The sequence below is a fragment of the Drosophila gunungcola genome, assembly GCF_025200985.1.
Source record: "Drosophila gunungcola strain Sukarami chromosome 2R unlocalized genomic scaffold, Dgunungcola_SK_2 000004F, whole genome shotgun sequence".
Taxonomy (NCBI): domain Eukaryota; kingdom Metazoa; phylum Arthropoda; class Insecta; order Diptera; family Drosophilidae; genus Drosophila; species Drosophila gunungcola.
In genome coordinates, this window is record NW_026453167.1 from 545,736 (window position 1) to 563,085 (window position 17,350).

The window sequence follows — 17,350 nt, forward strand, 5'->3', positions numbered from 1 at the left end:
GTGCATGCAAATTGTGCACCGACTGAGGCAATTTAATATTTATATGTTTTTTGTTTTTTTGTTTATTAGCTGGTAAGCTGGTAAGCTGGTAAGCAAATTAAGGCCCAATAAAAACGGAGACGGCAATTAAGCCTCACACTGGGTTCTGCTCAATGAGTTTTATAACCCACCCACTGACCACCCACTAAATAAATTCGATTCTTGGCCTTAAGAAATGCGCGCCAAACAAAAGACTTAGGCAGCGAACTTGTTCGCCGCGTGGGTGTTGAAAGGCAACGCGTTGCGCCCACACAATGTTGTTGCTTTGCTTGCTGTTGTTGCTGCAACTGCTGCTGCTGTTGTGAGTTGTTGCTGCTGCTGCTGTGTTGTTGCTGCTGCGCGTGCGCTGTTGTTGTTTGATTCATGGTTTGGATTTGATTTGCAGGTGGATTGGTGATATTGATATGCCACAGAATATTGCACTACTACTGCCCACATTCCAGGCCGAAAGGTACTCGGTATTCGATACTCCGTATCGGTATCACTCACACTCACTGTCTTATATTTTTTCCCTTACTTTTGTTTTTTTTTTTTCTTATTTTGTGATCCCCTCCGATCGATCGTTGGGTTTTTGGTTACAATATATGATCGCGGCGAGGCGGCAATAGCAAGCGGCTATTACGGAATCGGACTCGAAAGCGATACGATCCTACTCCGACAGCGTGATACGACTGACTAAAGGCCGCCGATCGCTGCCAGGTATGACAGCCAGTGAGCCAGCCAGCCAAACAGCCCATTCGGCGATCCGCAGTTGCGTCGGCCAGTTGGAACACAGATACACAGATACACACGCACACTCTCGCACACACACGCTGCCAGCCGTCTCTCATATCAGTTCAAAATGGTTGGAATCCGCGGCCGCTCGGCCTGTCGCAATATTCTGAGCGGCCAGGGGAGGTGCGGGGCGTGGCGGGATGGGATGGGAGGATAGGAGCGGACACGGACAGGGCGTTGCAGCTGCTGCTGCAGCGGCAATATTAAAAAATAGCTGCACTTGCTGCATAAAGTCGGGATTCCCTAACTTGGATTTTCCACAACTCGAAGAAAACTGAATGGCAATAGTGTACAACGAGTACAATTCATTCATAAGTCAAGCTTTTACAACGTTTATTTTAAAATTCAACAATCAAATTAATTAATTTTAAGACTAACAATGAAATTTTGGCATAGTTTAAATGAATGTTAACTTCAAAACCATTAGATGAATAAGCGGTTTTTAACAAAAAACAAAAGTAATAAAATATTCAATGTTGTTTAATGCTTCCTTTAATTGGGAAAATATTATATGATTTAAACTATTAGAAAAGTATGATTTTTTTGAATAATAGTGAATTTTTTAACCACTTAAAAAGAGTTATTAAAAAGATTTTGGATCTTATTTAAAGCGAATTTTTATGGATACAGCTTCAAGTTTTTATTTATAGAAGTACCCCAGTAGTTGCACTTGCTGCACTTATTATGCCAAATCGAAGTCAGGTCGAAGGAAAAGGAAGGCGATCGGCGATCGGCCGGAAGTGCGCACTTATCGCTGCCGATTGTCGCCCAGAGTTTGCTACTGCAATTTCCCATTTAATTATAGTTGTTCCTTTTTTTTCTTTGCGTGTGTGGTTGGTTTGACGACGGGAGTGTGATAATAAAGCGCCTATCGAACCAATCCGCTTGCAACATGCAACATGGAACTCGAACTCAAGCCAAAGGAAGTGGCTTGAGGTGTGAGCGGGATAGGGCTTTTGGAATAAATACGTGGGTCAGAGAGAGAGCACTATACAAATCACGTACGCACACACACGATCGTATAACAGCTTATGGGTGTATAACAGTTTGGTCATGCAGTAAAGCCTTGTTGTTGTTGTTGCTGCTGCGGTGCCTTGCGTTGCTACTATTGCTGTTGTTGTTTACTACTGTTTTGTTGTTGCTGTTTCAATAGAACCGAACAACAACGACGACGACACGACAACAAAAACGACGCTGATTCGTATTGGCTGCAGCCACTAATACTCATTGCTCACTCACACCAGCAATTGACAGACCAATTGCAGGTCTGTTAGACAGCAGCAACAACTATTGAAGCAGCAGCAACAGCAACAGCAACATCACTGATGTAGCAACAACAACAACAACAACAGCAACCGCTCGTTAATTGATGTAGCACACAGGATGCGCCGCTGATTGGGGTTGTCCACTCCACTCCACTGATGATGATTGTGAATGGGCCTAGGAATGGGTTCCGAAATGCTATTCGAAATGGGATCGGATCGGATCGCATGAGCTGACGATCTAAGCCAAAAGCTTATCCGCAAATACAATTTTATATTGCATATTGCATGCAATGTACACGGAGAGAAATGGTGGGAATTTATCTGCTTCATTAGAAATATTAAAACGAATTTATTCAAAGCTAAACACCATTATTCAGTTACGTTATAGAAATTTTTAAATATTGTATCAATGGCTTAAACAACTTTTTTGAAATAGACCATTATGAATATTTGGATCTTGTTCAAAACAAAGCGGTAGTATTTTCTTGTGTTTTATATAATTCATTAATTTTTTTTATTTTATTTATTTTTTCCCTAAGTATTTAAGGAATTACCATTATTTTTTTTAAGTTTATGGCACTTTTGAAAAAGCTCATATTACCAATAGTTAATTTGATTTGGATTACGTTCTTGTTGTTTATGATTAGTTTAGAACACATTGCAAATTAAATCGTTTTATTTCAGCAGGGGCACTAAAATACACTAGCTTTGGAATGAAACATTCTTATTATACATTTTCCTCTGTGTAGAAGTCTTTGCTGATAAATTGAAATTTGCGTGCGTGTCCATTAATTGTTTCCTAAGAGCTTCCAGCTGAGAGGGCTCAGATTTTGTAAAACTACCTTTCCTTACAGATTTGTATTTTTTTTGTATTTTATATTTTATGTTGGGAATGTTTTTGGTTTTTGTTTGTTTATTTTTGGGCTTACCTTCTGCGTTATGACCGAACCAGGTCCATTTGCTGTTGTTGCACCGGCAATGTTGCCATTCTTGGGATCCTTGCGCAAGTCTTCGGGCTCTCGTTTGATGCTAATTAGCTGCTGCTGTTGTTGCACCGCCGAGGAGACAATTGAGCCCGCGCTCCCCACGCCAGCGGCACTAACGATATCGCCGGGATGTTGCTGCTGGTGTTGCTGTTGCTGCTGCTGCTGTTGTTGCTGCTGCTGCTGTTGCTGCTGCTGCTGGTGATGCGAGATCGTTGTCGTGGAGACAACGCCGGTTGTGCTGACCGTCGCCGACGACGAGGGGTGTGAGCCGAGCAGAAAGCCTTGAATCTCATTTTGCGATAGGCCAGAGACATCGATAGGTGTGGTCTGGCCATTGAGCTTTCCACTGCTGTTCAAAAATTCATAGAAAAAAAAGTGAGAGAGCGAGAGGGTAGGAGGGAGAAAGAGAAAACAATATTGTGCATTAGTTTTTGTTAAAAAGGTGTTATTATTATAATCAGGGCATGTTCAATGTCTTCCAAAACAAGAAAAAATTTATGATCCTTACACAGAATCTTTTTAATTAATAAATCTTATTAACTCAATATATTTATAGGCATTTGGTAACAGAAGAGTATAATTTTTAATAAAATCTGTGATTTAGATTCTTCTTTTATATGATTTGTATATAAAATAAAAACGAAAAATCATAAATCGTTTTAGAAAAACTACAATTTAAGGGATGTATCATTTCATTGCTATTATTAAAGGTTTTTATGGCATTGCCTTTGGCAAGATAAATTCTTATTTGGCTCACAAGCATTTGTGACATTTAAATACAATTTAACTTATTTATAATAATACAGTTATTTAATAAGGATTTATAGAAAAGCAAAATGACTGCAATGCTTAGTTCGATCTTTGCCTTTTCTGTGCTATCATATTAATGCATTTATTATACAAAAATGATAAAAGTAAATATTATTTAAAAAATATTAAACACATTATTTTACTGACTTGTATTAGTTTTGTCATTAAATAATATCATTAAACAAGTCATTGACTGTAATATTTATGACTTCAAATAAAATCTGAATTTAATATCTGGAAATAATTAAATGACTCATATTTAACAATACTAAATATAATAATATTTTCATGAGTCCATAACAAATTTTTGGCTGACCGCATACTCATAAAACCCAATCCTCAGTATTAAGTAATCATCCATGATCACAGCTATACTTTCTGGTAAGGGAAATACTTCCATGAGCTAGTAACAATACCCAATTGCTTGGGATTTTCCGACACCCCCACACAAATGAAATAACTCCATTAGGCTGCTTATCAATCAAACCCGCGCTCGCCAATCACCGGGGCAATCATGCAATCAAGCCGCAAACTGCGGCAAGGCTAATTTCATTCACCGGAGACTGAGACGAAAACACCTGTGCGCAGCTCACTAAACCTGGATCTTGGATCTGGATCTGGATGCCCGCCCAAATGGGAGCAATCGGGGCAACAACCAGCCACCATAAACCAGAATCCAGCCTGCAGCAAGTGCAAAAAACACACGAGCATGGCATGGGGAAAAAACCAGACAGAAAAACCTGGCACAACGACAACAGCAACATCAACAACCACCAGCAACATCAACAGCAACAACTGCTTTTTGGCCAGCATCCAGCTCGGGTTGGCAACAAATAAAAAATAAATAAAAAATTGAAAACAAACCGGGCTGAAACGAAAGAGAGGGAGACTTAGCGGCATCCCCCAATACCAAGAATTACCCCTTACTGATAAAAAATGGAATAGTAAAAATCTGACTATTGAATTCAAAATGTCTTATTAAATATTTAAATTAAATATTAAACCATTAAATTTTTCATACAATGCATAATAAATTGCTTTATTAAATATTAAAATATTTTCTTTAATGTTGAATACATTACATTAAATGCAATTTATTTAAAAATGAATAAATTTAAAAAATGTAATATTTAAAATAAATAAAAAACTACATGGAAAAAGAAAACGTAAAATATTTAAATTAAGTACAATTTTTTTGGAATTACTACGTTTTTTTTCACCAGTATTCTATCTTTATCGCTTTATCGCCGACAACTCTAGGAAGAGTCGTAAATTAGCTGCGATGATGCCTGTCGCCGTCTGTGATAGTCGAATATGGATAACTTTTGGCATTTTTGCACAGCGCGGTGAAGGAAAAAGGGAAAAGGAAGGGGAATATAGGCGGCTTAGAGGGAGATGGTACACACAACAACACTCCACAAGGTCAAACAAAACTAAACAAACCAAAAAAGTCCTGGCAGCTGGAAAACCGGATTCGATTGTGGCATTTTTTCCACCAACTTTTCAGACACACAATTAAAGCTCTTTGAGGGAAACCCCGCCCTTTGACCAACAAAAAAAAAAGGGCAACCAGCAATTTTGGGTAAATTGTGAAGTAAACTGAGGAGATATTCAGTAGAGGTCGGAACTATCTATCTGAAAAACAACATTGATTCATTAGGAGTTCAACAAAGAGAAGGTTTTAAAATTGTAAGCTCTTTATACTAATCCTTACTTTGTTAAATAAACGTTTAGATGTTAAAGATCTTTAATATTCAAAACTATTAACAACTAAAACTCGTCCTTAAAATTTTAATTTTTGCATTGTTGATTAATAAAGGAACTCCAACAGATTTTTTTATTTTAATTCTTTGATAGGAATTCTTAAACCAAAAATGTTCTTATTAAAAACTATCTAATTTTCTTTGATAAATCATACTAAAAATTGGCTTAAATTTCATTCACAAATAAATTGATCAGAACTGATCTGTTTTCCCCGGCTACTTTCTTATGCAAATCATGATTCTGATTGAATCTGACCAAAATCCTTTACGATTTCTGACGGATTTTTAACAATTTTGATCAGTATGATCAGCATGGATAGTGTTAGAAGTTTCCAATCTTAAGCAATCTAAGTAAACTCCTTATTAAACTTATAAAACTAATGTAATATCAATGCAGAATCCTTAATATACTTTAAAATTGTCGAAATATTACTCCATTTTAAGGTATTAAAAAGATGTGTCATTATATAAAATATTTATTTCATTTTTTTGCTCGGTATTGAAATATAAAAGAACCAACTTAAACCCAATTTGCAGCAATATAGGTAATAGATTCGTATAAAATCCATCAGAAATAGCCAATTTTCAGCGCGCTTTTCGACAATTTGTCTTAATTTGTGCATAGATATTGATTGCATATATGCAAATTCCGAGCGTTGCTGAAATTGCGCCACACCTTGGCTCACACAGACACAGATACGAATTCCGAATTCTGTGTTGGTTCTTCCGTTAGCAGCTGTTGCAAGCGATTTCAGCTCTGTCTGCTTAATTCCACTCGGTTCTTTTGCTCTTTTATTCAGTTTTTTACTTCAGTTTTATTTTTTGGCATTGCTCAAGTTGACAACGCTGCGATTGCGATGGCGATGGCGATTGCGATCGCTTGCCCCATTTTGTGGCACTTGTCTGCACCTCGTGCCCGGTGTCCCGGTTTTTCACCCGAAGTGGTTTTCTGGCTTCTCGGACTTTTCTGTCCTCTGTCCGCTGTTCTCCACACACAAAATAAAATAAAACGTACACAAAAAAATAAGACATCGACATGGGTACAAAAAATGTTTTTGTTTTTATGTTCTGCAGAACATTTTCGCTATTAAAAATGACACTCGGATTGCCGCGGCCGCTTTATAACATTCTTTTTTCGTAATGCGATATGTGACCGATGTGGTCTATTCCGCTTTTTAGGGTCAGGCCGTGTAAATCACGTAGCGGATATGGGGAAGCGAGAATAGCGCTATAGCACTCATTTATTAGATACCCGAAGTGCTGTCCATATGTACATATCTCTCTTTTTTAATTGTGTTTCTAAGCCAAGTGCCGAGACGCGCGACCTTTTCCAGGCCCCTTTGGCCAAACTACAACTACGGTTACGGTTTCATCACGGCTCCATAAAACAAAAAAAACCGAAGCAAAGAACTCGCCTGCGATCCGTGTGGGTTTTAGTTTACATTTGGGTTTGGGTTGAAGTTTGAGTTTGTGTTTGAGTTTGCGTTTGGGTTTCATAACCCCAACCCAGGCAACGTGCCGCGCTTTTTTGCGCATTTCCACGAAGTGTGTAAACGATGCACTTAAAACTCCAGCATTTTCGGCGAAAAACGAATATTTTTCGAAATCTACAAAAGTTATGAAATATCGAACGTCTGTATGTCTGTGAAGGTATAATTTGGTTCCTAATAGTGTGCAGATAAATGTTAGATCTGTTGAGAGAGGTTCTTTTCTTGTATATTATGTACTATAATGATAAGACAATGTTTATAAATGAAGTAATATTAAATGCCGCTTTCGGGTTTGTTTGTTTTTTTTATAACAACCTTATCATCTTCAGCTTACAACCCGTTTTACAGTTTTAAATTTGTTTTCAAGTTTTTATTTTTTTTTTGGAAGGAATGGATACCATGAAGTGGTACAAGTTACGTTATCTTTGTATTTTTTTATTAAAAGTGAACAACAAGGGCATAATTTTGTAAATTTGTCAGATTGTTGAAATGAAGAATGTTTGTCCAAACTGAGGACTTACCTCCAGGGCAGTTCAGCAGCAGCTGATACATGGTTATCCTTCTCGCTTTCACTGCGATAGTAGCTGTAGATTGGATAGGGACTATTTTGTGAGGGAGTGGGGTGAGATGGAGGCAGTTGCTCCTGTTCCTGATCCTGGTTCAATTGGATCTCGGCGGCCACTGCCTGCATCAAACCGGCAGCAGTGAGCTGCGGATCCTGTTGGTGGTGCCCCAAGGGCAGTCCCAATCCCTGATCCTTCACATGATCAGTGTGATTGGTGTAGTAGTGGTGGAGGTGAAGCTGCTGATCCTGCTGCTGGGGATCACTTTCCACATGCCCCGAATGCAGTGAATCCAAGCTGAAGCCTCGCCTGTTTTTTTTAAGGGGATTTTTTTTATTTCTATTGAAACTGGGCGTGGCCGAAAGAGACAGACTCGCAGACAACGCCCATGTGCGTGCATTTTTTTTTTTTGGCAATCCAGCATCATTAGCATTTTCATTTATATTTATTTACTATTTACATAATCAATTTTGGGCCAGGTGCGTCCGATTATATCAAAGTGTGTGTGATTTTTTATTTTTTATTTTATTTGTGTGTGCGTTTCAGATACGGATTTGTAGGTTTTGCGGCAACTTTTTACTGCTTTCGGCATCGGAATTGATTCGTTTAGCGCTATTAGCGCCATCAAATGAATACAAAAAACGAAAACAAAAAACGGAAAAACAAAGAGCATGGCCCGAAAAAAAGCGTCAACTTTTTGTTAACACTTTGCCACGCCTCTGGAGGCCGGTGAACCCCCCTCCGCCCTTCCGGCGCCCCTAAACTCTGCAAGTGGTCCGCAGCAGTTATTCACTAATTATTTATTTCCCATGAAGCTTTTCTCACACCCGGCACTTGTAGAATGCCACGGGGTATACTTGGTTTTTGCAGAATTATGCAACAGGAAAAGGAAGTGATTCCGACTTTATTGGGCTTATAAGTCCCATACATAAATCTCAGCTTAATTTATCAGTTTGATTAGCCACCATATTCAAGGGGCTTAAATAAGTTTATTTGGCTAATAATATTTACAAAAGTATATTGCATATGGTACACTGATAAAAAATTAACGTAGCAAAACCTTTTTGTATACTCAAACTAAGAATTATTATCTTAATTTTATTATATTGCTGTTTTTATTTTGTTTACATATAGAAATTAAATTTAACTAAATTTGAAGTATATTTCGATATCTAAAATATTTTTTTTTAATATTAAGCAAATAAAACTTAAATTTAATGCATAAAAACAGACCGCTCTTAAAATCCAATACTTCAAGTATTTTTATATCAAATCAAATAATTTAAAATGAATTGTATAAAATATTATGGTTTAATATTTAATTAAAATGTTCAGGTTGAAGTTTAGAATTTAATAGCCAGAAATTTAGTTTAGTTACTTCCTTTTTATATCAGTGTATAAAAAAGTAAGGAATATTTCTGCAGAAAATATATATAAGTTATTTATGCTTAATGCATAATCCCCACCAAGTATGCTTTAAAAGGCGACTTATCCTTAGGGTATTTCCCATTCGAGCATCTCAGTTTGATTAATTTTTTTTTAAATTTTTTTTGAACCAAGTGCATGGATTGCGAACCCGTGATTAGGCCAACACCTCGGCCACTCGTCCGCCTCCTGGGCAACTTACTATATTGTCGGCTCCCGCGGAGCATTCCAATTGTGCAACAAGTAGCGAGCAGTTTGGCGAAAACAAAAACACAACAAACCCTAAATGGCAACCCTGTGGCGCATTTGCTGCCACCTGAAGGCGAGTGCGCAAATTACGAAAAATCACAGGAATGGAAAAAGGAGGCAGGACCACTGTGGTCTCGATGCCAATCTCGATGGGCATGGGAAGTGCTGGCCCAAGGCAAGGTGATCCTGCCAACCGGTTCGGCAATATTCGCGGCAGCTGCCTTACACAAACATTAATATATATATATATATATATATACTCATATATATATGGTTATATGCCTAATCCCAAGGCGGCCGTAACGGTTAAGGAAATCATTATTGATATTAGCAGAGGTTCTTCGGCTCGGAAAAAAAAGACAACGCAGCTTGCTCGGACACCGTCCGAGGAAGATAAAGGACGATGAGGTCCTCCCAAGGAAGGAAACAAAGCCGCTGATTTGCATAATGCTTTCAGCCAACAGGCGCTGAACGCTGAAAAGGATTCGTTCGGGATTCACATGCACAAGTCCTTCGGCTTTCCTTGGGCTTCGCATTTGTCATGGACGAGTGGTTGCACCTTTTTGTCATTGTTTCTCAACGTTGGACATCGCACCTCCGGCCCATTCAGACCGCTGTCCGTGTCTGTGTCCGTGTCCGTGTCCGCATTCTTGTCCGTGTCCGGCGTGGAAGAACAACCACCCCTTTTTGGGTCCGAGGGTCCTGCCATGTAATTTGCATACAAGCGGACAGCGGGCTTAGGTAAATCGCCCCGAATGGGCCTAAAGTTTTCAACCCCTTAGGCAGAATGGGTTGGATGGAAGCTGCAGATTGATCGAGATTGTCTGGCGCAAACAATAACACAGATATAGAAACGACGAGGTCCATTAATTTTTGTCCCTTCGCCGGGCGCATCCTTTTGCCATCTGTCTTCTGGCCGAACGTCCGATCGGTTGTCGAGTGTGGGAAACCTCTCAAGATTCTGATTGGGAAATGAAATACCCAAGACTGCGTTCGAGCGGGGAAAATTATCCACTGTTGCGGCATTATTGTCGTTGTGTGTTGGTCTGGTCCCCGTTTGTTTCTTTCTTTTATTTCCACTCATTTTACTTCTTTCTTTTTTGGTCTGTGTCATTTACATGATCATATTTTATGCAAATGGCCCCCGGGATCTGCGGGGTGTATATACTTGTAGATATATACGAACGATGGCCAGCGGCGCTGTCGGGCGTGGGCAATAAATTTCTCATTCGTATCGCATTAATTACTACAATATTATCAGCAGATACAGCCGAAAGCCCGAGCTGCACAGCCGCGCACACACACAGATACAAAGATACATGGCGCTGCCATATTGAAATATACGGGAGATACGAGATACAGATACTCTCGGTCGAGTTAATACGATTTTGCCTAGAGCGAAAGCTTCGCGGCAAGCTTATAAAAGTTACACAATCCGTAGCAGCAAACACACACTCTACAGATCCTTCACACTAAATGGATATATCTTTTAATGCCAGCACATGGTCGTTATCTATGGGTTGCATTTTATTTTATTTTTCTACCGTGGCTCGGACATCCAGTCCGTATAGGAAAGGGCATAATTCGTAGTGCTCGTGGCCTCCTGCATTATCAGATCTCAATTAAATACCGAGCTTTGTGATCACCAGGATCATTTACTGATCGAGCTTTTGAGCAGCTGATAACGCTTCACCATTTTTTTCCATGCACTTCAACGCATTTACCGAACCGAGAGATACAAAGATACTCGAATACTTCAACTTTAACTTTAAGCGGATTACGCGCGTTCTTTTACTGTGAGTTTCAAAAGAACAACAACATTAAGTACATATAAACAAATATTGCCATATGTAAGTATGCTTAGGTATATCGCACATATGTATAAATACATATATAAATATATAAATATATATATATAAACTTGATGCTGTTGTCGACCTTGTGGCTTTTCGATATCAACTGAAAACCACTTTGAGCGTTCGATAAACTTGTAGCGCCAATTCAGAGTTTTGGAGTGGAGCGAGAGACTAAAAATAACAACAAATATAAACAACAGCAACAAAATGACAACAACAACAAAGATAACAACAACAGCAACTACAACAAACATACAAAATACAAGAACAACAGGCGACAGTCGAAAGCGTATGAGACTCTGAATTGTGTTAACATGTTTCTTTCTTGTCTCCTCAACGTCGTCCCCATCTCCCTCTCTCTTTCACTCCCCCTGTATACCCCTCTCTTTCTAGCTCTCTGCAGCTATCTCCCTCTTACAGTTGTTGTTGTTGTTGTTGGTGGTGGGGCTGCAGGTAGACTGCGCAGGTGAACAGGTTTGTTTTTGTATCAAAATGTCCAAACGCTGTTGCACCTTTTAATATTAATAATAATAAAATGAGAAGCAAGAAACAAAAAGGCAATAACAACAAATGGGAAACGTTACTTGATTAATCGAAAGACTTTGGAATACTCTTTCATTGATTTGAAACCCAGTATCTAATATATATACATATGTATCTTAATGTAGTATCAAGCAAATCCCAACATAAAACAACATTGGTTAAAGAAATTCGAAATACAAAAATTTGATTCTCTAAATATTTAAGATAAAAAAATATATTCTCGGAATACTCTAGTTATAAAAAAAGATTCTCCTTACTTCTACTTCACGACAAATTTATTGATTTACATAATTATGTTCGATTATATTTAGCATTCTGGCCAGAAAAAATGGTAACTGGATAAATAAACTACAAGAATTAAAGAATATTAAATAAAATAGTTTAACGAATGTCTGTGGTATGTTTAGATAACATTAGCGTAACATTACTAGAAATTTGTAAGAGACTTTGCCTTAAAAATCTTTTAGGTATAACAAATGGAAAACTAAGGTAGGTGACAAGCCAAGCCTACAATTTTTGTTTTTAAATCAAAATAAAATATTTAATTTGCATTTTAGAAATCAATTTAGTTTTACTTTAACAAAGGATACACTTTAATCGATGTGCCCAGAGCGCAAGGAAGTGTATAGAAGTGCTCCATTTGCAAGCGCATGCGTGACAGTGACTTGGGGTCTGTGTCGCTGCCCCTCCCCCCCTCCGTCAGTAAGCCCCCCCCCCCCCTCCCCCTGAAACGGCGACAACAGTAAAAATATTGAAATATTGTCAATCAAGGGGCTAACATGGCAAGAGGGAGAGATTAAACAGGGGGAAACTGAATCGTGAGTTGAGCGACAGAGACAGTCGCGTTCTATCTCCCCGATAAGAGCCACTAAAAGTGTCGCTATGCCGCCGAAACGCACTGTTCGGCAAAGCAAATAAAGTGAAAAATTAAAATAAACTAAAAGGAGTAGAGAGGCACACAAAATGTAAAATCAAAAGGGGAAAAAAACCAAAAAAACGAGATAAAATATGTTTTACAGCTCAGAAACTTAATATGATCGGGTAAAGTGAAAGTAAGCACAGCTATATAAGATATATACGATGAGTGGGTATACATACATCTTGAACTGGGAGCGTGTGAGTGCGTGTGACATGCGCATTGACCGCGAACACTCCGATCAGAAGGCTAAAACCCGAAGGTTATCCTTGTGTATGGAAATTTCACAAACTGCATTCGTTTCGCACAATTTTTGTGGGGTTTCCGCATCGCAATAAGGAAAAATTCCCTGCACTGAGCAACAAAACTGAGGTGTGGTATTAAAATGAGAATAAGCTAGTTCCATTCACAAGCGATCAACATACTTAAATAGGTTGGGGGAACTTTTGCAGCTATGCAAATGTCAAAGTTTAAATTCGAAACGAAACGATTTCGTCATTAATTATTATTAATTTATTTCACGGCCATCAAATATTATTGCACTTTAAGCTTCGCTTGAATACAAATTTGATTTTTTTTTAATTTACGTAGGAGATTCTATTTTTATAACTTTATTAAATGTCAAAGGGTTATTTGGATGAGAAAGGAAATGCAAATGACGTCTTATCAATTTAGAGATATTTTATGGATTAAACATCTGCCGTTGTTCAGCAAATTAATAATAACAGAAATAACAAAGAATTATGGTAATCAGGCCTTTCAGTTAATACAAAAAAGAAATTACATATTTTTAGCTGCATATAAATTATACCACATTGTTCTTAAGTGAAATACGTTTTAAATACTAAAACCCGTGTGGTCCATTAATATTTCCTGGTATTAAGTCCATATACTTTGGTTCTAAGATCGATCTTTTTTAATGTTTTTAATCGAATAAAACATTCAATTAAGCAATTATAGAAATTATACGAATTTATGCCGCTTTGGGGAGAGGTTGCATAAGTCTTCGTGCAGGTAAATAATGAAAAATGCATAAACAATAAAACAATTTTATTACCAAATGGCGAGAATAATAAAATTGTACATCGTACATTGCTTTGCACTCAACTCAACCGAATAATCTGGCTAATTTGGGGGCTCGTAAAATCTTTATAAGCCACTCTGCCGCCCGAGGCTGTAAATTAAAAATTCAAATGCTGGAGCTTTTGCCTTGGCATTTGTTTAATTGAGCTTTGGGCTTTCGTTCTACAAATCCTGTTGATTAGTGCATTTTTCGTAGCAATACTGTAAAAAAAAACTTATTTAAAAAAAAAAACGTTTTTGATATAGGAATAGATTTTGATATTTTGATATTTTAAAAGTTTAAAGGAGTGTTCGCGGAGCCTAAAGCCTATTGTTTTTATACAAAATATTTAATATGCATACTAAAAAGGTCATCACCTATTAGGTAAACATAATATCCTTGCAGAATTTGCAAAAGATATTTGAACCTCTGATTAAAACAAAAAAAACTTTTGCATTGTGTAATTTACGGCACTTCAAGGGATATGTTTTGCGGAAAATTGGTTATATGATCAAAAATGATTCGATGGTTCTACTTTAAAAACTTTAAATACATTTTTTCTCCAGATCCTTAACCTTTTTTCGTTACTTTGTTATTTTGTTAGATTTTCCATTTTTTTGTGTTTTAAAATTAAGAGAATATTGGTTTAAACATATTTCCAAAATGTACAGGGATCTTTGTTTAATTTCGGATCTGTGTTTTAATCAGCTTTTAACAAAACAAACCCTGTGGCACAGTGTAAATTAAGACGCTGCAAGGGATATGTTATGCGGTGACAGACAGACACAATGGAAAGGATGGCTCGAAACAGAGGTCAACTGGCCTTATATATACAGACTGCCATCCCCAATCCGATCTGTCTCTGTCGCCGCTTTAATTTGACTTTAATGAAAACGTGGCAAGGCGAACACTTTTGGGATGCAGACATTTTACGTGGACGTGGCTGTAAATGTGGATGTGGCTGTGGCTGTGGCTGTGGCGGTGGACATGTCCTCAGCTGCTTATCATGGGGTCCAGCCAGCAAACAGCAAACAAAACAAACTGTACATCAACCGAGGCCGAGAGACCGAGTGTGCGAGGCCACAGCTCCAAGAGCAACACGCAAGGTCCAGCAGCAGCAGCAGCAGCAGCAGCAGCGTCTTCAACGGCATGCCAAAGTCGCAGTTGCAGTCGTAGTCGCAGTTTCAGACAAAAAAGCCAGGCCAAAAGCAACCAAAGTCCGAATCGAAGACGACGTTTGCGCTCGGTCCATATGCGGAAACGCAATTTTGTCGTTATTTATGGACCTTGCCGCACATGCAACATGCACGCGGGCCAAACGAACCAGCGATGTGTTGCTGCTGTGTCCGTTGATTTTGCTGTTGCAATGCTGCTGCTGCTGCTGCTGCTGCAACAGCCTCCGCTATAACAGGATGGGACGTTACCATTAGATGATTGCACTGTGAAAGAACTATTTCAAAAGAATATATTCTTGATCTAAGAACATTTTTAGAATACAGCACATGGGGATCGTCATCAGACATGGACTGACTTTACATTTCTTTACAATTTTTCAAGTACTACAACTTTATTTTCCAAAAAAAAACATAATTTTTAAAATCATAAAAATGCTGTTTCTCAATTGAAAAAAAATTACGTTATTAAATATTTTTGAAAGATTTGAAAGGACCAAAATGTTAATCACTTTTTACTTGATTTATTGGTTATACTGAATTCAATTTAACTAATTTTAAATGTATGTTTCAGAAAATATGTGTTATTTTCAAGCTATAAATTGTAAAACTTTAAATATCATTTATATTTGATTCTCAACAGAACGAAAAGCATGTTTGAAACTGTGTCACACATATCATAATCCTTTATAAATTCATTAATTATCCCCTCTTGAAAACAAGTGAATATCCATGTCATTGGGAGACAGAAATCAATTATCAGACGTTCTTAGGACCCGAAAATAGTTTCCAGAACAGTTTCTCTCGGTGTAAGTATATAGAAGGAGGCTGAGGAGGAGTCAGATGTGGCTGCAGATGCAGATGCGATGGCCATAGCGATGGCGATGGCGTTGCAGATGTCCGAATGGCCAACCATCCAACGATCCAACGATCCGGCGATCCATGCAGATGACGATGACTTAGTTGCCAAGCTGCAAGGCGGCACCTTGCTCAAGGAGGCTGCGCTTGCATCTCACCTCGCTAACGGTTCTCTATTAGATTAATTTATATTCAAATTTTTATTACCCGCGCATACCACTGCTCTGAAATGAATTGCCAAACGGATGGGGACGAGGTTGAGGTTGAGGTGGAGGATGTGGATGAGGGTTTCCGTGGAGCCTGGTGCTGGATCTGGGTGTTATTAGCTCGCCTACTTGCACATTCGATGCACGCCAGAATGCCAAAGTTGCTGTTGTTGCAGTTGTTGCTGGTGTTGCAGGGGCAGCAATAACGTATAGAAGAAACAGTTACAACGGAAGCTGTCATTCCACTGGGGGAATGGAGTACGGTGGATGGAACATGGAGCATGGAGCTTGGGAGCTTGGGGATTGGGGAATGGGCATGGATGAGGACTTCAGCCTGAACTCAATGTTTGGGTAGTGGACGGGGGAAAAAGCCAGCCAGAATGCGCTGGCGTTGCCGTTGCCGTTGCTGCCGCTTCTATGTTGCTAGTGCAGCAGCAGCAGCAGCAGCAGCAATGCCTATCGCAATAATTAACAGTAAAATGCTCGAGCGGCAAGAGCGGTTAATTCAAATGCATGAGAAATGCAAATGACAAACATTGATTTGAAAGGACCACGACTCCAAGGGGGACATTCAAACCGAATCGAAACTAAAACTCTGCTGTCCCCAATTAAGATGTTGATGTGGTAACCAACCGCAGCAGCAGCAGCAGCAACAGCAACAGCTCTAACTCAGAACTCAGCTGCAACTGCATCGCCATGACGAAGGCAATTAGTCGAGATTTATGTTGCCGATAGAACAGCGCTCAATGAATAGTTGAGTGGGCTGGTCTGGGTTAAGGATATTAACCGGAACACAGGCTTGCCTGTAGATAAAATATGTTACGGAGTATTTCAGAGTCACATTTGAATGGCTCTTCAAGCTATGTTTTTTTTTTATTTTGGGCGCAGTAATGGCTAGGAGAATCTTATGAACCGAGAATAATTTTAAGTGTATGCAAATATTTCGCTGGTCCATGTGCATTTTCTTAACCTATTTCTATTAAAACGTTATTGGTACATAAAAATATTAGATTGCGAATATCACGTTTAATAACATTCTGAAACTGTGTCCTCAATTTGTAAATTATTGTCAATTTTGTTATTTTGCTGCTGATAAAAAATGTTTTTTTTCTAAATATTTTCTTAAATTTCTAAATATATTAAATATCTTCGGTAAAATAATAAGATTTATAAATTTAAAGGACTTTTGTCTGCACTCGGGATAAATTACAAAATAGTTATCTGCAGTCAAGATAATTTATAAATTGATACACACAAAAAATTATACAAATTTCGTTAAGCAAAGAAATTTTGATAATTTCAAAGTGTAATTTGTAAATTCTTTGTTGATAAAACAGACTACGCGAAATGTCTATCAGTGAACCCAATTGAG

At 38.3% G+C, this 17,350-nt stretch overlaps 1 protein-coding gene across 14 annotated transcripts in view; it reads right to left on the reverse strand.

Moving 5' to 3' along the window:
• LOC128254288 (protein grainyhead) overlaps nt 1–17,350 on the reverse strand; it is a 46,928-nt gene that overhangs the window by 21,306 nt on the left and 8,272 nt on the right. For 5 of the 14 annotated variants that reach the window (XM_052983237.1, XM_052983236.1, XM_052983233.1 and 2 more), the window contains exon 3: nt 3,008–3,413. In XM_052983237.1, coding sequence (XP_052839197.1) covers nt 3,008–3,413 — 406 coding nt within the window. Of the gene's footprint in view, nt 1–528; nt 726–3,007; nt 3,414–7,648; nt 8,000–10,908; nt 11,242–17,350 lie in introns of those variants that run through there. The other 9 variants (XM_052983241.1, XM_052983238.1, XM_052983234.1 and 6 more) reach the window with 6 other exon arrangements.